This window comes from Vombatus ursinus, unplaced genomic scaffold (assembly GCF_900497805.2).
Source record: "Vombatus ursinus unplaced genomic scaffold, bare-nosed wombat genome assembly UNPS02000582.1, whole genome shotgun sequence".
Taxonomy (NCBI): domain Eukaryota; kingdom Metazoa; phylum Chordata; class Mammalia; order Diprotodontia; family Vombatidae; genus Vombatus; species Vombatus ursinus.
This window is the reverse complement of record NW_020940360.1, coordinates 10,548,498-10,570,547: the sequence shown is the minus strand read 5'-3', so window position 1 is coordinate 10,570,547 and position 22,050 is coordinate 10,548,498. Positions and strand designations below refer to the sequence as shown.

General features: G+C 38.4%; 1 protein-coding gene across 3 annotated transcripts in view; it reads right to left on the bottom strand.

Annotated features, from left to right (window-relative positions):
* Positions 1 to 4,476: 4,476 nt before the first annotated feature.
* Positions 4,477 to 22,050, bottom strand: part of ORC3 (origin recognition complex subunit 3) — a 123,637-nt gene continuing 106,063 nt past the window's right edge. For 2 of the 3 annotated variants that reach the window (XM_027856217.1, XM_027856226.1), the window contains exons 16-20: positions 21,310 to 21,410; positions 11,577 to 11,718; positions 6,455 to 6,571; positions 5,470 to 5,549; positions 4,477 to 4,938 (exon numbers count right to left, since the gene is read on the bottom strand). In XM_027856217.1, coding sequence (XP_027712018.1) covers positions 4,833 to 4,938; positions 5,470 to 5,549; positions 6,455 to 6,571; positions 11,577 to 11,718; positions 21,310 to 21,410 — 546 coding nt within the window. In that variant the 3' untranslated portion in view covers positions 4,477 to 4,832. The remainder of the gene's footprint in view (positions 4,939 to 5,469; positions 5,550 to 6,454; positions 6,572 to 11,576; positions 11,719 to 21,309; positions 21,411 to 22,050) is intronic. The other variant, XM_027856233.1, reaches the window with a different exon arrangement.

Below are 22,050 nucleotides of genomic sequence, written 5' to 3'. Positions count from 1 at the left end.
TGAACTCCTTCAATAACCTGTGATATTAAAATCCTGAAGGGATACTTTTTTCTTCCCTTATTAGAATGTGAGCACTATGTTTTCCTACAGTCTCTTCTAAGGCCTCAAATAAATTTACTTTCTTAGGTTTTTTTGATTCGTGTTGTTTGTAATTCAAAGTGTTTGCTCAGCTCTGGTCTTTTCATCAGAAATACCTGAAAGGCCTCTTCCATTCAAGGTCATTTTTTTTTCTTCTGTCAAAAGATGCTATTTTTCTTCAAGGTAAGTTTATTCTTGGTTGTAAACTTATCTTTTTTGCCTTTTGGAATAAAGCCTTCCAAGATCTCCTCATTTAAAGTAGAAGATACTAGGTCTTATGTGATTATGGCTGTTGGTTCCTTGGAACTAAAATTGCTGTTTTCTGGATGCATTCAGTATTTTTTTTTCTTTGATGTAGGAGCTCTCAATATTGACATATTACATTTCTTTTTGGGGTTCCTTTGCAGAAGGTGATAAATTTTTCCTATCTTTATTTTGTCCTCTGGTTCTAATAGATGTTGGCAGTTTTCATTTATGATTTTCTTAAAAAAAGTCTACATTAAAAAAAAAAATCATAGTTTTCCAGGTTGGCTGTTTGTTATATCAGATATATTTTCCAATATTTTTCAGTTTATTTCAAATTTTTTTTGCTATCTCATAGAGTCTTGATTTCTGCTTGGTCTATCCTAGTTCTCAAGGAGTCCTTTTCTTGGGTTAAGGTTTACCACTTTCTATTCTAATTTACTCATTTTACTTCTACTTTTCTAGAGCTTTGTTTTAATTTTTTATTTCTTCTAAGTATTCATAAATAATCCTTGTAGAAAGTCTATTCTTTTGAAAAAAGTGTCTGCTTACAGTTGTTATGGAGTTACTTACTGCCTTTTGAAGATGTCTAGATTTGCAGTATTTTTTTTTTGTTGTTGTTGTTGATACTTACTTTTACTCTTTTCTCCAACTTTAGTTTCTGAATTGGGACTTTGTGGTAGGGCTGGGTTCTATCTTCTGCTGCCTTTTGAGGGGGGAAGAGAGCTAATATTAGGCTGGCTTGTTCTTCCCCTGGGTTTCTAGGTTTCTCTGTATCTTTGAGGTTCAGAGAATTAGATCTTGAGGATCCTCATAATTATTTCAGCAGCCCTGAGTGCAGTCACTGAGACACTTTTGTTACCTCGAACTTTCTCTAGGGAGCTTTCTGTTCTTGTGGCCTCTAGATATAAAGCTTTGAAGGCTATCACTGTCCAAGGCCATTTTTAATTGCCTGGGAAACTATCCTATAGTCACCATTGTCTTTGCTGGCAAGCCCCTTTTCCAATAATCCTCAGACTGCTGGCTGACCTCTTATACTGTTTAGAGGTATAGTAAGTCACTAATTTCTCACTGGACTTCTTGAACTTTGGTCTAGCAAGAATTTTAAGGTTTTACTAGAGAAAGTAGGTATGTGATCTTCCTTCAGGCAACCATATGAGCCACAAATTTCTAATATGCCCTTTTGAAGAAAAAATAACCTTTAAGCATAAAGACCCTTATCCATTGCTCATGAGTTATGCTAGTATTTTCTTTTATAGAAGGGACAGGCACTATCCTGTGGTGGATAGAGAACTGGGCTTGAATACATTCCAATACTGGCTGTGTGACAGTGAGCAAATCATTTAACTTCTAAGTGCTCCAGGTATTGCTCTTTTTTTTAATTTTTAATTTTTTTATTTTTAACATGTGTTATTAAAACTTTGGGTTACAAATTTTCTGCCTTCCTCCCTCCCCACCCACCCTCAATGAAAAGGCAAGCATCTCAGTACAGGTTATAGATGTGGAGCCATGCAAAACACTTCCATAGTAGTCCTGTTGTGAAAAACTAAGTATATTTCCCTTCATCCTATCCTACCCCCCATTTATTCTATTCTCTCTTTTGACCCTGTCCCTCCTCAGAAGTGTTTGCTTTTGATTATCCCCTCCCCAAATCTGCCCTCCCCTCTATCAACCCCCTGCTCTCTTGTCCCCATTCCCCCCTTATTTTCCTGAAGGGTAAGATAGATTTCCATACCCTATTGTGTATGTTATTCCCTCCTTAAGCCAAATCCTATGAGAATAAGATTCACTCATTCCCTCTCACCTTCCCCCATTTCCCCTCCACTGTAAAAGCCTTTTCTTATCTGTTTCATGTGAGATATTTTACCTCCTTCTACTTCTCCCTTTCTCTTTCTCCCAGTGTAATCCTCTCTCACCCCTTAATTTTATTTTCCAGATATCACCCCTTCATCTTCAACTCACCCTGTGCCCTCTATCTATCTATACACACATATAATTTTTTTCCCTCCCACTACCCCCATACTGACAAAGTTCTCATGAGTTACAAATATCATCTTTCCCTGCAGGAATGTAAACAGTTCAACCTTAATAAGTCTCTTATGATTTCTCTTTCCTGTTTGCCTCTTCCATGTTTCACTTGAGTCTTGTATTTGAAGGTCAAATTTTCTCTTCAGCTCTGGTCTTTTCCAGAGCTCGAATGTCCTGTATTTCGCTGAATGACCATTTTTTACCCTGAAAGATTATACTCAGTTTTGCTGGGTAGGTGATTCTAGGTTGTAATCCTAACTCCTTTGCCCTCCAGACCCTTAATGTAGAAGCTGCTAAATTTTGTGTTATCCTGATTATGCTTCCACAGTACTTGAATTGTTTCCTTCTGGCTGCTTGCAATATCTTCTCCTTGACCTGGGAATTCTGGAATTTGGCTACAACATTCCTAAGAGTTATCCTTTGAGGATCTCTTTCAGGAGGTGATCGGTGTGTTCTTTTAATTTCTATTTTGCCCTCTGGTTCTAAAATATCAGGGCAGTTTTCCTTGATAATTTCTTGAAAGATGATGTCTAGGCTCTTTTTTTGATCATGACTTTCAGATAGTCCAATAATTTTTAAGTTCTCTGTCCTGGATCTATTTTCCAGGTCAGTTGTTTTTCCAATGAGATATTTCACATTCTCTTCTATTTTTTCATTCCTTTGGATTAGTGTTACAGTGCCTTGACTTCTCAAATTGTCCCTAGCTTCCAATTTCTCCATTCTAATTTTTAAGGAAGTATTTTCTTCAGTAAGCTTTTGGACTTCCTTTTCCATTTGGCCAATTTTGCTTTTTAGGGCATTCTTCTCCTCACTGGCTTTTTGGACCTCTTTTGCCTTTTGGGTTACACTATTTTTTAAGGTGTTATTTTCTTCAGTATTTGTTTGGGTCTCCTTTAGTATCACTCTCAGTTTTTCCTCTACTTTTCTTACTTGCTTCTCAAAATCCTTTTTGAGCTCTTCCATGGCCTGGGACCAATTCATATTTTTCTTGGAGGCTTTGGATGTAGGAGCTTTGGCTTCATCTTCTTCTGATTGTATGTTTTGATCTTCTTTGTCATCAAAGTAAGATAATATAGTCTGACTCCTTTTGCGCTGCTTGCTCATGAGCTCAGCCAATTACTTGAGTTGTAGACTCTTTGTTAAGGTAGGAATCTGTTTCCAGTGTGGAGAATGTACTGTCCCAAACTTCAGGGGTTTTGTGCAGCTGTTTTCAGAGACACTTCTAGGGACCTGTAAATTTTCAGTTCTTCCAAGGTGCTATGATCAAGGGCAAGGTGTTTACTCCTTTCCTGGCCTGTGCTCTGGTCTATGAGCACTTTTTTCTGTCTTGGAACTGTGAGGAGGGTTTCTTCTCCACAGTCATTATAAGCTCCACCACGCCAACGCTCCTCCCCGCCCCAGGACCACCACCCAGAACTGTGACCCAGATCCAAGCACTGGCAAAGCAAGAGAATCCTGCACCAGCAGAGAGATTTCTGCAATCCCCCTCTGATCAGCCCCTTGATTCCCCCTCAGTCCGTGGGCCGGAAGCTCAGGAAGCAGCCACCACCCCAAGGAATGGGGCTGGGACCTCTCTCACCACCTTAGAAACACTTTTCCCACTGACCTTCTAAGTTGTCTTTGGCGTTTGTGGGTTGAGAAGTCTGGAAACCACCACAGCTGCCTGTGATTCAGCCCTCTGAGGCCTGCATGCCCACGCCAAACTGTGCTCCTCTCCCAGCCCTATGCGATATACCTTTCCGATCAACCATCCAGGCTGTCTTGGGCTGGAAATTTGTTTCACTCTGTCTTTTTGTGGGTTCTGCTACTTCAGAATTTGTTTAGAGCCATTTTTTTTATAGGTATTTGGAGGGGTTTGGGGGAGAACTCAAGCAAATCACTGCTTTTACTCCACCATCTTGGCTCTGCCCTCCCAGGTATTGCTCTTAAGACTGTAAATAACAATCAATCAACAAGTATTAATCACATACCACCAAGCAGAAGTGCTGCAGTTAGGAATTTACATTCTAATTGTACAAGCTGTTCATATGCATTGGTGGAGGGAATTTATTTACCTGGAATTTCCTGTAATAAATAAAAAATAAGTTCCCTTTCCCCATTCTCCACCCACATAAAAATAAGAACTTATTTAGGGTTAGCTACTTAAAAACTTTATTTGAACATTTATAGCTGATGAGCTTATGTGATAGCCTGCCAATCATTGCACACCCTACTAAAAGCAATCAGTTTAACAAATGTTGGGAAGTAAGAGGAGGAGAGGGGAGAGAGAGAAGAGGGGAGTGAGCTGTCTTAAACCAACTGCAGCAAGTGAACAATTTACATTAGTCAAAAGAGTTCATTATATCACACATACTTCATAAGTTCACAGAGGACTGACTCACAATCTTGTAATGACTTAAAAAACAAAACAAAACAAAATAGATGCCACAGTATGGGAGAACAAAATAGTGAATACTGTTTCTCTGGCTTTGCTGACTTGCCTTCTAACAGCCTCCCCAAGTCAGCCTTGCCACGTGATCAGTCTTCTGTTTGGTAGGCTTTATAAACCCTAAAAGTTCTAGTTCGGATACAGCTCTAATAAATCGAGCACTGAAGGCAGAAGCTAAGGAAAATCACCAAGTCATGGTTCTGCTCCGGTGTTAGTTGTCAATTGAAGGAAGACTGGGGAGTAATAAAATGTATTCTACTAGAACCTACAACTAGAGACAGGCAATAGGGAAAAACGAAATCAACGTTGAGTACATAACTGAAGCTCTCTAAATTTTGCAAGTGGTATAAAATGGCACTCCAAACTTTCCTAAAACATATATAGAAAAACAAGGACTCAGAAGACTCTTGAAAAAGTAGAGATTCCATTTTTGGTGGATGTAAAAAAGAAATTTACATTGTGGAATGTGACTTTTTGTGTGTGTATACATGCGCGTATATGCATGCATAATACACAACAATGTATCCAGGGTAGAAATTCAGCACAAGTTTACACAAATTTAGCGACTAAAAATTTAGTTATTAGATTGAGTCACAGTGTTTGCTTTTGTAAATCCTCAGTGAAGATTTGGGAAATTAACAGTCTAGTGAGTTTTGTGTATTTGAATAGTGCAAAACTATATAAAAGGATACTGGATAATTTCCTTTATCTCTTCTGAGGCTGTGGAATTTGGATCCATTTCTTCAGCAGCTGTTACCACTGTTGCAAAAGCCTTTTGAAGGGACCAAACATAGAACTTAATACTTTGAATATTTTTAGGCTTGCCAAATATTCTGCACATATGGACTGTACATATTTGTGCCGTGTCCTTTTTTTAATATCCTCCAGTTAAGTCAAATCAGACAATGCTGCTGACCTTTATGTACACATAATTCTATACTCCGCCCCCCATCAAAATGCCCTTTATTCTTAAAAGTATGGCAATCCTAAATAATGTATTTAAAATCAATCATATATAATAAGTTGATACTATATTAACTAGGTGCATTTAAAAGTTTCAAAAATCTGAACATGTGCTAAGGAGGAGGAATTAAAGGCAGAAAACGTCAGAGGCTCAGAGGAAACCCTAAGTGACTCCCCTCCCCTCCAGTGAAATGTGGCCCTTGAAGCTATGGAAAGTTCTCTCCCCAAACTTCCCCATCCTTTGCTGAAGGCATGCCTTCAGAATGCTGTCTAGAAAACAACTTTTTCACTGAAAATAACACAATAATACAAGTTACCCTATGGCATAAATGAAACAAGGGTCTCCTTAGTTTCTTAATGCTTAAAGTACCCATCTGAGGGAGGAATAGTATTATTCCTGCATAGTGTTATATCTCTTAGAAAAGAAACAAACAGTTAACTGTCTAGGGCCATGCTAAGAACTCTCTGAACCCAGTATTTCCCAGTTTGTAATCTGCAAATATGTGCTTTCATATCAAAGTATATTTTGTTCTTTTATTGTGATAAAGAAAATATTAAGAGGGGACTTAGACTTTCAAAAGTAGAAGTAAAGGATATTTAAAGAACAAATGTGGGTCCTCAAGAACCAATGCAATTAAAACATTCAAAGAAAAGTGGTCACATATGACTAAACAAATAGATCACGCACAGCTTATTATTTTCCTAATAATATACCTCTGACCAGTCTACGAGATTGATGAGCCTACTACATTCCAGATGAAGTTTGTATGCGATGCAGATGTCAGGTGCTACATTTGGAATGGAGTCATCTTCACTCTTCAGAGCCTGATTCTAAAAATAATGTAAATTGTGATTCTTTTCTTATAGTTGGTAAGAGGCAAAATCAGAAACTAATGAGCTGCAATAAAATGAACATTTTTTTTTAAAGTATCTTTTAGTTGTTCAATTTGCTGCATTATTTAGGTAAGTTACATTTATTGCTAATTCTGTACATTCTTTCCTATTAGGCCTTTGGTGACATTTGTTTTTGAGGAATGTTCTCAGGATCAGAAGACAAGAACAATATTTTTTTCCTATTTTTATGATCAATAATTACTAGGAAAGCTAGAGCTGCATTATTATTCTTTTTAAAAAGTGGATTTTCTTTTAAATTTTCTTTTTTTTTTTTAAGTTTTTTTTCTTTTTTCTCTTTTAGTGAATTGAGGTTAAGTGACTTGCCCAGGGTCACACAGCTAGTAAGTGTCAAGTATTTGGTCTGAGGCTGGATTTGTAAATTTTCAATAAAATGTCACTTCCATAGTTTTAACAGCCTTATGCATAACTGAGTACTAAATGAAGGTTCCAGTTAGATATCATAAAGCTTAGAAAATACCAACATCTTAAAGGGAAGTCTGAGGTTTGTTGAGCCAACTCCTACAAAACATGATAAAAGCAAGTCCTTCATTATAAGGAAGGCAGCATCTAGGGGATCTTACACATCATCTAAGCCACTTCCCTTCATATTTCAGATGAGGGAACTGAAGTAGAGTGACAAGGTTATGATTTATACCCACTTCCTCTGACTACAAATAAAGTGCTTTTTCCACTATATTACACTACCTTATCTTCTCTAATATTTCTAATATTCTTATATGAAAAGGAGAAAGAAAACAAAACAAGGCATCTTTGATATCAGTCATTTCTTGCCCTCTCCTCCTCAAGGAGTGTGTCCCCAGGGAACTGAACCCTCCTGGAAAAAAAAAAAAGTTAAGGAAAACCAACCTGAGGTGACAGCAGATAGATAACATGTGCAATATTCTGTCTTTGTTGTTCTCCACCTCTACTTTGAAAAGGTAGGTTTGTTTCATTAGCTGTTCTCTTGACCTATTATTAATTTTTAAATTATTTGAATCTGGTTTCTTTTTAGTGATCTTTTCAACTAAATAAAAGTAATTGGGATACTTTCCTTCTGGTTCTACTTATCCAGTTTCTCTTGCAATGGTTCTCAAATGAGTATTATAGGATCACAGAGCTGGAAAGGATGGTAGTGGCCTTCTAGTTCAACCCTCTCATTTTACAGATGAGAAACTGAGGCTGAGAAAGATTAAGTGACTTGTCTAAGGTCACAAAGAGTTGCTAATGGCAGGTACTTTCCACTATACCATTTAGGGATACTTCCTTAGGTTTGCTTAGTGGAATACTTAAGAAGTATCAACATTATAGACTTAAAGACTAGATTGAGATGCCAGTTCATAATCCTACACAAATAGACAGATATACATTAGCCATCTTACAGGTCATAATAAAACTGGTTTTGTTTTGTTTATTGATGCCAAACACTCAAAACAAGAGAAGAGTCCATTCATAAAGGAATTAGACCTTAAGAATGTAAATCAATAATCATGTACTTCTATTGACTTTAACAGTAAAGAAGTCTGCCAGAAATAAGGCTTATCTTGAAAGTAACTCCAGCAGAATGCTAGTTTTGTTTTATATGTACATGACAAAATTATAAACTGTATCTATAGGTCATAATAATGGTAATTTAAGGAAATGTTCCAAGAAACTTGTCCTTTTAAAGATGTAGCACATATTGCCATCTATTCCTGAAAGAAAATACCAACACAGTAGCCTACAATGTGTTCTTAGAGAAAAAAAAATACTTGAATCCTCATTGGAATGGAAATACATTTGAACTTAATGGGGCTTGATTCAAGATACTTTGACATAGGCTTCCTTTTTAAAAGTGTGTTTGTGACAGGGGTAGTCATGCACCACTGAGTCATGTTTGTTAAAAGCAGAGGAAGAGGGAAAATATTTTGAAATTCTGTTTACTTCCCCTATCAGAAACTTGAGGGAGCAGTAGTGATTCCTTTCTTGCTGAGGACAGCTAAACCTGGGACCCAAAGTCAGGCAATGAATTTTAAATGGATCAGTTGTTCAAGATCAGAATTAAGTTCCTCTCTGTGGCTGCTGCTTTCCTGCCACTTCTTGTGTTGGGAAATCAAGAGCAAGAATTCAGATTTCCTGCAGTATGCTGCAATTAGAACACTACCCCTTGGGTATTGCTGGCTATCTCTTATGTTTAGAGCTAGCGCTGCCCTTTGAGAGCAAAATGACATCCGTGCAAAATTCAAGATGAAACTCCAAAATGTTTGAGGTTTTTAAAGTATCCAAATGGACAAGTTAGACCTCTGAACAAATTCTAGCCATCACTGTTGACCAAGCATGCTGAATAACCATGTATATAATATTTTACATTTAACAATGTGCTTTTCTCATATAACAACTGGTAAGTCAGGAAATACAACTATCTTCATTTAAAAATAAGGAAACTGAGGCTAAGAGAAAGTGGGTCACACTATCAGAGCCAAGACTCAAACCCAGATCTTTCTATTATACCATGTTGCCTATTACATGGCCATATACCTATGGAAATAATTTCATCTTTGAATTCCTTGGTAGACCAGTGCTAGTGTCTAGATTCTTATCTAAAGTGCTTTAGATCAGATTTTATAAATTAAGGTTGTGAAGAATTTACAATTACAGGGGCTGCGGGTGACAGCTCTTAATTTTACTTCATCGTAACATCAAAATTCAGCGACAGTTAATTAACTCGACAAACACTGTGCATCTCTGCAGAGAACACAGTGTTAAGTGATAGAACAGCACTGCAAAGGGGAACAATCAGCAGGGTCCCTGTTATTGGACAAGTGAAGTAGGAGGACTGAAGAAAGGTATTTGGCAAGAGATCATTCTTGGCCTTAGGAAAAGAAGTTTTGGTAGAGCAGTAAGGACAGAATTCAATTCTGTTCAAAATCTTTTCCTTTCTCATCGATATGTTCATATACCTTTTGTTTCTTCTCCTCCATCTAACACACATACACGCATGCGCACAACAGTGGTCATTCATGAAGAGTTCCCTCCACACCTCTATACTTCTCTAAACTCTTTCTCCTTTTCTGCCTCAGAGGAGTAGTGTCTCCCTGTCCCTTTATCTGTGGCCAGCAGCTCTTGTGGAAGGCTGCCTGGCATAGTGGAAAAAGTTCTGGGCCAAGAATCAGAAGATCTGGGTTTGTGTTTCAGGTCTGCCACTTATTAGCTACTCGATAAGTAATAATAGTGATAAAGATAAAACCAGTACACACACACACATAAATTACCTACTGTATATCAGACACTGTGCTAAGCACTTTATAAATATCTCATTTGATCCATACAACAATCCTTCAAGGTAGTTGCTGTCAAAGTAGTTGCCCATTTTAAATTGAGGAAACTGTGGCAGACAGTGGTTAACTGACTTGCTTGCCTGGGGTCACACACAGTAAGTGTCTGTGGCAGGATTTGAACTTGGATCTTCTTGGATCTTGACTCCAAGCCCAGCTGCTCTATCCACTATACTCCTTATTTGCCTCATGGGCAAGTCCCTTAACCTCTCTGGGCTTCAGGTTCCTCATCTGTATAATGAAATGTTTGGACTGTATGCTCTGTAAGGTCCCTTCCAATTCCAACAGTCAATAACTGTAAGAATCACTTGCTGCCTCCTCTAGGATCTTGCTCCACTAGTCATTCCGACCTGTGCCAGTCTATCTTCATTAACTTCCTCACTATTGGCGTTTTGCCTTCTGCCAACAAACACACCTAGATATCTCCAGTCTTATACAAAGCCCTTCCTTGGCCTCTCTGTCTCATCTTGCTATAGTGCTCCTTCTTCCCTCTCATGGCCAAACTTCTAAATGTAGGTGATCTTAGATACTTGGATGGATTAAGTGACTCATCTGGGTGAGTACTCTGTGCACAAATACAGATCTCAACTCATTCACATCTTCTCATCATGTGCCATAAATAAAAAAAAATTCCAATAAATGCTATCCCCGGTGAAACAAACACCTCGTTTTTCCATTTGTTATCACTTATTCTTGGTACATGACTGGAATACCTTTTTCAGCCATACATGTTTTTGATGATGTTTTTGATACTTCTTGCATACAAATCATGGTTGGTCATTTGTTGCAGCCTACTCATACCTACCTTGCATATTTCCAACACGTCTTTCCCTCCTCCCCACACACAACCATTGGCATGCTGGGTATATATTCTGGGTAATATATTCTTCATCCAGTTGGTTCTTTTGTGTGGGTGGCTAAGCTAACCTTTTTTTTAGTGGTATGGATTTTATTGAGGAGGCTTACTAGTGTTTTGAGGTTTCAATGCAATCACTACAAATAGGAACATCTGGAGAACCTCATCATCTTTGAGATTTGGGTTTCCATTTGGGTTTTTCGCAGCCTATCCTCCCTGTGATATTAGTGACCACATAGTGAGGATCAATGTACAAGGTATCTTTGCTTGTACCTGTCAAGGAATTTTGTGTGAGCTTAATATATGAATGGAAGATATTTTGTCAGGGGTATTTTGCCTTACCAAATGCTTTTTTTTTTAAATTTGCAAATAAAAATGTCAGTACAGCCTTGCATTCTTTTTTAGCCATTGTATGACTAAGGACGTGATCTATTGTAAAAACGTCTTTCATCGATACCTGCGTGAACCAATCATAAACATTTTACAAATATTTTACAGAAAAGAGCAAAAAGATATATGGTTCAGCAGTTGCCTTGGTTGCCTTTCTTTAGTAATAATACCAACTGTGACTTACTGGGCTAAAAATCCAGCTCATAAGAATTCTAAAGAAAAAGCTCCTAAATGTCCATTAAGAACAAAGTACATCATTTAGAATGTCAATCCTAATAAATTTTGTGACAGCTAATACAGACTACATTACTGCAGAGCATAGCATTGACCAAAGCTTATTAGTCTCAGCTAAGACGCCATTTCTTCTTAGGAACTCACTTCCTACCTTCAGATAATGATAAGGGTTGTTGAGTGCAGTATGAAGAGCAATTCGGGGAGCAGCATTCAAGTGCTCACGCAGCATGTGAGCCCCAGTGAAATACACCACCTCATAGAGCGTCTGCGTGTCTGGAGGGGACAGGTATTTTCTGAAACAGTCAAAGTGAGACACCAACTTTTAGACAGGTAGTTTTCCATATCAAAAAGTCTCTCAAACTTCTGTAATTGATCAGTTTACTATTTTTAAAAACTAAAAATACATAGGGGATCATAGATTTAAGGGTGGAAAGGACCTCAATGGTCATTAAATCCTGCCTTCCCTCACTTTACAGACAGGAAACTGATACCCAGAGCAGTGAAATGGTTTGCACAAATTCTTAAGTAGTAATAATTATGTCTTTTAAGTAAGATTTCATATCTTTAATGATAACAAGGCAATAAATTTTTAACTTTTAAATTAAATCTCGAGGAGAAAAACGGCACATATAGTTTGGTCCAAAACCTTAAAAGAAACTTGACCTTATAAGGTTTTTTTTCTTTAAAAGAAGTGTATTAAATGAACTCAAATATGCTTTCAGAAAGTAAACATTTAACTCATTCCTAGCTAAAGATATGTATCAATTCTTGGAATGAAATTTTTTTCAAAACAGTCTCTTGGGAAAACTAGTGTTTATATGAGATGTCCTAAAGAAATCATATACTAGGGTTTTTCATACATTTTAGATTTAGAGATTTAAATTTCTTAAAAATGATTCTTAAAATGTATATTCTCAGATTAATGCAGACTAAAATTCCTTATCATTAACTTTTTAAATGTTTTTAGAAGTAGATACTAAGCCACATTTTAGAGTTCCCTATACCCCAATTAAGCAGGATAGCAGGAAAATGTCAATAAAGTATTATTTTAGAAATCATTTAAAAGCATGTTCTGCATGTGTACATATCGGTTGGACTGTTCCAAGATGAACATTACCCCAGTCTGGGCAGACTAAAGAAGCTATCATAGGGTCCAAGTTGGAAGGGAATGCGAGAGGTACACATAGACAGGCCAGAGGGCAGGGTAACAAAAGGTCATGTTTCCTAACTTGTTTAAAGCATTAAAAACACATCCCTTCATAAAGAAAGATCATGGGACTTGCTCAGTCCTCTGGGCATGTGGGAAATATTTTGGCAGCATGGAAAACCTGTATCAGTTTCTTTCCAGGAGAAGACAAGCAGGATCTGACTTGGGGCTAACATCTAGATGCTAACCCCAATCCTTAGTGCAGAGCCCTTGTCCTGATGTTTACTTCCTCCCCCTGTGCTGGGGGGCCACAGGAATCACTACCACTGGATAATAACTAAGATGGGAGTGGGGATGGAGGAGAGGGAGATGTTTTTAGTATTCTAAGCTAGAACCTTGAAAGCATTTTCCCATAGAAATACTTGTAAATGATGGTTAGTTTCTGTTAATACTGTACAGAACTGGTTACACTTTGTGACTACTTTGCAGCAGTAAACATTCACTACATATATGAATGGATAACATGATTTCCATCTCCATTGTATATCACTCTCCTACTGAGTGACCATCACTTTAAACTTTTCCATATACCATTCTGACCACTATTTCTATCTTTCTATCTTTTCCCATGCCTATTCACCTTTATTATGACCTCTCATTTCTTTATTTCTCCCTTTCCTCTATGTATATAAACTACCCCCGTAGCCCATTTTTACCCTATATATATAAAATCAGTCATTTCTTTAATGACCCTTCCTCCAACCCTGATATTCCTTACCCCTTTGTCCCTCTAGGGTTTCTATTCTTTTTATCTTCAGCCCCCTCCCCCTTAACTTATTTTTCTCCTAATCCTGCTGCACAAATGCTGTCGAATAAAATTATCCTGACTGAATCCACCATCAATTTATGTTATTTAACCTGAATTGGGGATCACTATTGCAAGTTAATTCTTTTATTTATCTCAAAGATTCTCAATTACACTCCTCACACCCCTATACTTTGTCTTCTCTCCTCAAGACCCCCAACTACCTCCTTTTCCCTCTGCATTCTCAGCAGATGTCTTCAACTCCAGTTTTATTGAGAAGAAAGGCTGTCCAAATCAAACCCCTTGAACTCCTTAAGGCCGAAACGTCTATTATTCCCCCATATCCTTGATTCCATCTCTTCTAATCTCCTCCCTTATTTTGTTCCATCAAAAATCTCCCTCTATCTTCATGTATGTTTAATTTCTCCCTTGCTTCTGTATCTTTTCCCTCAGTCTACACATGTTCTTAGATCTCTCCTTTCTTTAAAAACTCACACAAACAACAAATTTTCCCTAAACCTAGACCTCCACTCAAGCTATATAGTCTTATCTTACAGCCTTTAAACATTATCTTTACCCTCTAAACTCATTTCTCTTCTGAACTTCCCCATTTCTGCCACTTACTCCTCATTCTTATCGACCCCCTTATCCAATCAGTTCCCAAGTCCTCTTGAGTCTACCTCCACATCTCTCAAGTCTGTCACCACCTCTCTACTCACATGGCCACTTCCCACTACCTCTTACTTGAATTATTGCAATAGCCTCCTAATGGGTTCCCCTGCTTCAATTCTCTACCTATCCTCATTCTCTAATGAGAATTCTCCAATTTATCCTCAACACAACTGCCAAAGTGATATTCCTAAACCAAAGGTCACTCCCCTGCTCAACAAACTCCAGTGGATCCCTACTGCCTCTAGAATCAATATACATTTTTTCATCATTTAAAGCTCTTTCCAACATGGCTCCAATCTTCTTTCCAGTCTCATTTTGCATTACTTCATGTACTCTCTGTTCTGACTCAGCTGAACTACTTTCTGTAATTCATGCATTATTTTCCATCTCCTGTCACTCTGCCTTTGCACAGGTTGTTCTCCCATGCCTGGAATGTACTTCCCTCTCATTTCTGCCTCTTAGAATCACTAGTTTCCTTCAAAGTTCAGTTCAATCACCTTCTACATCAAGGCCTTTCTATATCCTCCCAACAGTTAGCACCTCCTCAACAAACTACTTTGTATGTATATATGTTTTAAAAATTTAGATTTTAATTTAAATGTTTCATTTTTGTTTTTGTATCTATAGTATACCTTTTGTATACCTAACATAGTACCTAGAATATAGGCACTCAATAAGAATTTACTGAAGGGTTGAAACGTGAGGCTCTCTTATCATTTTGTACTTGGTCCTCTTTCTTTCTCTATTCTTTCACCCTTGGTCATCTCATCTATTCCTAATGGTTTGGTGATTAGTCATGTCTATACAGATGCTGACTCTTCCTAACAAAGTACTCCTCAAAGCTCCAGTCCCATGCTTAAGGCCACACTTAAATTCTTACAAAATATTGATTCTTAGGTCCTACCAGCATGTTTAGCTTAAAATATCCCAAACTGATCTCATCGTTCCCGACCCTCCAGCCTCCAAAACCTAGTCTTTTTCCTGCCTTTGCATTTCCCTATTTCTGTTGATGGCACCACCAACCTCCTAGTCAGTCTTTTAACTTTGGAGTAATCCAGGACTGTTCCTTTCCCCTCACTTCTTACATTCAATCAGTGGCTAAATCTTGATTCTACCTCTACAACATCTTGGGTCCATCATTTCTTCTATTCCTCTTTATCCACTCCAGTTGAGGCCCTCATTTCTTCCTGCCCAGATTCCTATAAAGCCTCCTGTCTGGATTTCTTCTTTCCTATCTATCTTTTCTCTAATCCACCCTCCACACAACTGTCAGAATGATCTTCCTAACATAACATTCTGAACATTTCACTGATCCAATCAAAAACGTTCTGTAGTTTCCCAATAAATCAAGTAAAAACTCTCAATGCTGTAACTTCAGAACCTCCACAATCTATCTCCAATTTACCTTTCTGACCTTATCTTATGCTACCTTTATATATCAGCCAAACTAGACTCCTTACTACCCCGTTTTGCATGCCTCCCTTCACGAACTTCTACGCCTTTGGTCACATGGTCACCCATCACTGTGATGAACTCTCTGCCCTTATTTTCCCTTCTCCTCAACAACTGAAAAACCCTACTTGCTTTCAAAGTCCCTCATCTTAGGTGCCACCTCCAAGCTTCCAGTCCATCTCTCATAATAGTCACCGAAGGAAACCATTGCTGTGGAGAAAGGGCCAACTATTCCCACCAAATGCAACTCACAGGGCAGGCAAACCAGCTTAGGTGAAGTAGCAAAGACACCCTAAGGGAGAGACAGGAGACAGCATGTGCCTGACAGTCAAGCCACCACTACCACCACCATCATCTTGACCACCATCTCCTTTCAGACTGTAATAGACAGCCCAGAACTTTGAGCCCAAGACCCTTGGAAATAGCAATACCCTCCCCAAACCATCAGTTCTGCTTCAAGCCCAGCCATTACAAGAGGAGAAATCATTGTGAAAGGGAGGTCTAACTTCCTTATCACCATTAATGACACCTGCTGACCAACTACCACCAATAGGCAAACAAGCATAGGAGCCGAGTGGCAGCACCCCCCCAAGGACATCAATCCTGCTTCCAACCCAGCCCTCATAGCTATCATCTGAGGAAGCAACTCATGTGGAAAAAACGCCAGCCACCCCCATCAACAAACTGCCAACCAACTGCTGCATACAGGGCAGGCAAGTCAGCCTACCTGAAGCAGGAAGACACTCTTAGGGAGTGACAGGAGGCAGCATGTGCCAAGCAAATCAAACTTCCACTATCACCATGACCTCCATCTTTCCTCAGATTCTTATGGAGACAGCCCACGACTCTGAACCCAAGAGCCTTCATACAGCAATGCTCCCAGCCAAGTGTCCTTAGTCATTATCTTGAGAAGCAACCCCAGTGGAAATGCAGCCTAGAAACTGCTCCTCCTGGTACTACAACCACAGCTACTGAATACTCAGAAAATAAAGTTCTTGCCACCAAAACCTTGGTCTTATCCAATGGTTCAACATCAGAAACCATTTTATGATGGTTTTATCAGTCCAAATGACATTAAAGAAGAGGAATTGCCACCTGCTTTGCCACTGTACCCTAAGGACCATGGGACTTGCCATCTAACTTGTACTTGAAACCTTCCATGTGTGTTGCCACTCCCAACAGAATGTGAGCTCCTTAAGAGCAGTGACTGCCCTACTTTTCTATTTGTCTCTCCAGCACTTAGTAAGCACTTAATAAATGCTTCTTTATTCATTCATGAAGCCTTTCCTAACTGTTCCACCTGAAAATGATCTCTCACTACTTACATTTCTTATAGTATTTTACTTGAATTTGTGCTTTGCACTTTTTTTTTTTTTGGCTAGGCAATGGGGGTTAAGTGACTTGCCAGGGTCACATAGCTAGTAAGTGTCAAGTGTCTGAGGCCAGATGAACTCAGGTCCTCCTGACTCCAGGGCTGGTGCTCTACTCATTGTGCCACCTAGCTGCCCCTGTGCTTTGCACTTTTCACATCAATTTGTGTACATGCCCACCCACTCCAATTAGACTATAAGCTCTTTGATAGTAGGACCTGGATTACTTCTGAATCCCAAATGGCTAGCACATAGTAGGTGCTTAATAAATGTTTATTGGTTTTATTTACATCATATAACACTGTTTCTACGGGAAAATGCATTCTGCAGTCCAAACAAGTGACTTTAAAAGGAACTATAGGAATAAAAATATATTAAATTGATGATTGGATGTGTATTATTATTTACTTAAAATTTACCAAGAACCAGTAGATAAAGCACTAGGCTTGAAGTCAGGATGCCCTAAGTCACTTATTAGCTATGTGGCCTTGGACAATTTACTTAACTGCCTCAACTTCCTTATCTGTAAAATAAAGATAATAAAAGGACCTGTCTCCCAGGGTTGTTGTGAGGATCAAATGAGATAATATTTTTTATAAAGTCCTTAGCACCATGCCTAGCACATAGTATGTCTATAAGTACCTAAATGCTCGTGATGCCCCACTTTCTCACCAGTCCTCCCCACTCCATCTGGCTACCCTACTGAAATCTTTAATTACTCAATAATTGCCTTCCTGATTTCACTTAGCTAAAGGGATAAGATCCCAAGGAAGGACTTCTGTTATCAAATGCTTTTTTGAGTTTTCTCTTCTTGAAAAAAAGCTTATAAGCACTTCTTTTCCACATCAAACATATATATTACCTTCCAAACTCATTACTCAAAGCTGACACTGAGAGAACTTTAAACTAGAATTTGCATTTTGTTGACGTCACTACCGTCACTTCATGCATACAGCAAGTTGGTGAAAAAATAATGACACCCATGTAGCCAGTTTCAGCAAATGTGAGAATTTCAGAAACTCAAGATATCACCTGAAAAGTTATGTTACTTTTAATCATGTTTGGGCCATTATCAAACTCTCTTCATTTGTAAAATTTCCACTTTTAGCATATGTAACTGTAAGTAATTTACCTCCTGGTCACAAGGGGAGCTTTTTTGGCTATCCTCAAATAAACCACATCATGGGTAACATTTACCTTTAGTGTGCCAAAGCTCAACTGCAGCGGTTGAAACAACAAAGAGAAACAAAACATCTATGTCAGAATTTCCTTTTGTCCCACTGTAGAAAATGACTTGGGTGGGAATGCAACACTACAACTCTATTTTTAAGTGAAAATAGTTGATGGATATGCTTAAAAGCTGCCTGGAATTGGGTAGCTGTAATGTGTGCTTTTGAATGGTCTGTACTGTAGATTCAGGTCAGAATTCTGTAGAGGATGAGCAGCTTGCTAAGTTTTCCTTAGAGGTGGTGCTGAAAATACTGAACTTTACTTAGTACCATCAAAAACTGAGAATTGAAGGATCATGTTTAAAAAAAAACAAAAAACAAAACAATACCAATAATTTCACATATAGCAGTTTCCACTCCCAACTCCGTTTTCTACTAAAAAGTAGTTTGAGACAGGTTGTGAGCCTTTTCTCTTTACTTTATCTCTGTATTATGTATAGAGCAGCCTTCTTCTAAAGAATCCAAAGCTCTTAACAAACATCAATGATTTAACCCTCAGACACTCTTTTGAAGGAGACTGGCTGTAATACTAGTGAATCTAGAGTATTCTCATGATACTATAAATCCTATCCTCCCTGGTATTATAAATGTGCTAGACATAACACATTTATCTCATTACAAAGGATCCTGCAAAAGAAAAAAGATTTACTCTCTTCACCAATTAATTTGACTACACTACAACTAAGGGGAACATGGGACTGAAAAAACTTCTGAGGAAAGAACTTTGAAGATTTCACTGAGTATGCTGGAGAGTTCTGCTAAACAATATTAGATACAGGGGAACATCTGAGAGGAATGACAAATGTTTTTTAAAACTGAGTGAAAAAAGGAGAGTCATACAATACTTGCTAGGAAAAACTGTATGAATATCCCATGAAGCCATATTTAGGATATTGGGGAAAAAATCTCAAGTAGAAGTTAGAAGAGGGCAGGCACTGTCAAAAACAGACTGGATCCAGCACTGAACTTCTTCAGCTCACCTCAGGCAAACCAACTGTCTCCTGGCTGGTGGCCCTGGGATACATACCTAACATGCCTCAGTGATTATGGGGTATGAAATGTCACTTCTCCAAAGAGCGCAATGAATAAGCCAAGACCCCACACATGGAGAACAATAATTTTTGCTCTAGAAGTGATATTAATGAGGAAAATCTTTAAGGAAACACTGGAGACATAGTTGGAACAGAGAAGCTTGGCTAGTAATTACCTAAGCTACAGTTCCTCACCAAGGTTTCTCCAGAAAGTAACACAGGAAGAGATGGACAGATAATTGATCCAAATACGGTCAGGTCCTAATTATTGGTACCAGGTCTGAGAACCATTTTTCTGCTACATGGCTCACTCGAGGAGGTGTCACAGCCTGCTTTTGGCAGGACTTTACTCCCGAGCTGGCAAGAGCAAGCCTCTGGCCCCACCTCGGCTCGGAGGGTTATCCTCCTTTCTCTAGCACTAGCACTGAGGCTAGAATTGGAAGGATGACTGCAGGGCTCTACTTTTCCATTCTGATATATCCCAAGTCCATCTTTATGCACAGTACAACACTCTTCACTTACAACGTGTTTCTGAGGAACCATGTTCAGTTGCTATGCTGTTTTAAGGGCTTCCTTCTATTCCTCCCACACCTGGTAGGAAAGGGAAAAACACAGCTTAGTTGCTCTCAGCTTCCTTTTAGCTCTGCCTCACACACTAAGGGATGGCCCTGACAGGAACAACTGTGCTTCAGGCTGGCTAAGCAGTTAAACAGTTTGCCTGACCCCTCACTTTTGTGAGAGTCAAAAATTACAGAAAGGAAATGAGATGCATAAGTCCAGGTGAAAGCAGACTATTTTTCAACTACTCAGGAAGCTGAATATATAAGAACACAGAAGAGGACGGTTGAGTTGGTTTCCAGTTTTAGCTTTGGGAGCTACATGAACAGGAAAAAAGAGCCAGATGTCCAAGCTACAATCAAGATATTTAAAACTAGTCTTCAAGACAACAACAATCACAGCTTGATAAACAATAAAGCTTCTACTTTAGAAATTAGGATACAGCAACAGCAGAAGCCAACGCAGGTGTTGGCTCAATAAGATGAGATGAGAACTATTAATTATACAAAGTGATTTTCCATTAGTTGGTCACTTCACTATTATTCTGCAATTTATCACTTTTGTATGGAATAGTTCTCTCTCCATAATCTTTTGTCACGTTTTGTTAGTTATTTTAGACCTTTTCCTTATAGATCATGGTTTCCCTCTGATACATAGCTACAATAATTCTGCCACCAAATTGTCCTAACAGATGGAGCTCCTCATTTTCACTGAGAACATGGAATTCATGTTCAACAAATTCTTTGTGCCATTATACTGCCATTCTAATTGGGGTACTATTTTTCTAATAGTTCATACCCTCCCTCTCCCTTTCATACCTAGTCTGTTGTTGGCTTTCAATCACCACTAAATATCATGAACAACGATCAACAACAACCAGGATGATAACAGCAACTTCTTGCTATTTCTCATCTTCTTCTAAACCTCTACAGCTTTACATTCTCCTTATATATTTTCTTTGCTATATCCTAAAATTTCACTGTAGACCTAAATGGATGCCCGTGGCAATTTGCAAACCTTGAGATATTTTTATATAGCTACAAAAAGCTGGCTTTTTATGAAATCCACAGAGCACAATAATGATCAGGGTTTGTGATACAGAATGACCTTTATGTTGAGTCAAGATGTTTAGTCAGTGGGTTTCTAAATTTACTTTATGTACAGTTCTCAACATCAATTTAATGTACACAACAAGTTAGCTGATTGCCCAGTTCTACAAAGTAAAAAAAGTAGACCTGCCATTTGGCTTCATTTCTGTGCCTTGCCCAGGGCAGTTTAAATGTCCAGCCCACTGTTTACTGCCAATAGAGCCACTGCAGTAATAGCAGCATCTGTAATGCAGACACTTGACTACTAGAAAGTATATGAAGACTTTATTTTCTCCTTCAAAAGCATTATCATACTGCATCAAATTTAAACTTGTGACCGTAGGCAGCAATTAACAGGAATGATACTTGATGGGATATGTTGTGTATGGGATAAGACTGGAAACGAGCCTAAATTGCAAACTGAACTGGAGCAGTTGACCCTGAAAATGTACTGCCTTATGTCATAATAAGTTCTCTAGATTTAATAAACTAGGATCCAATATCTGTTTCTGAAGCACAATAGTGGGCTTACCTCACCAAGTTGTCTACCAAGTCCACAACTCTGTCCCGCCGTACTTCAAATTTGGTTTGCTTCTTATTTGAACTTCTTAATTCCTTCATTTCCAACAGGGACTACAGATGAAAGAATACACTTTCCAATAACTTGGCTAGGAAATCTCCACATAAAGGAGAATAATATTGTTTCGACAGTAGTAGGCCCCCCCCAAAAAAAATGGGAGGAGAAGGGGAACAGAAGAAGATGAGATGGATAGATAGTATCATGAAAACAACGAACATGAACTTGGACAGACTTTGAGACATAGTTGGGGATAGAAGGGTCAGGCATGCTATGGTCCATGGGATCACAAAGAGTTGGACACGACTGAACAACAGGCAAATCTCCCTCTTAACCCTCATCATTTTCTCAGGGTAGGAGGGTCAGAAAAAGATACTAGAAGGCACGGGTTCTTGTTCCAAAGGTCAGGGCAGAAGCTTTCATATCATACTCCTCTTTTCATAAAGGGGCCCTACTAATCTTTCAGGAGTGGAAGCAAATTGGAAGTTCAATTTAGGTACTAATAGTATGTATTCTACTTCTAGTATTATAATATGAACAATTTTCCTCAAAACTGTATCAGTAAATTACATATTAACCATTCTACCTAGACAAAGTTTTATTATACAATTATTGCCTGGCATGGTGCAAAAATAAAAATTCTTCTTTGATTTCACAGTTACATAACAGCAATGCTATCATTTGTCCCAAATGTAG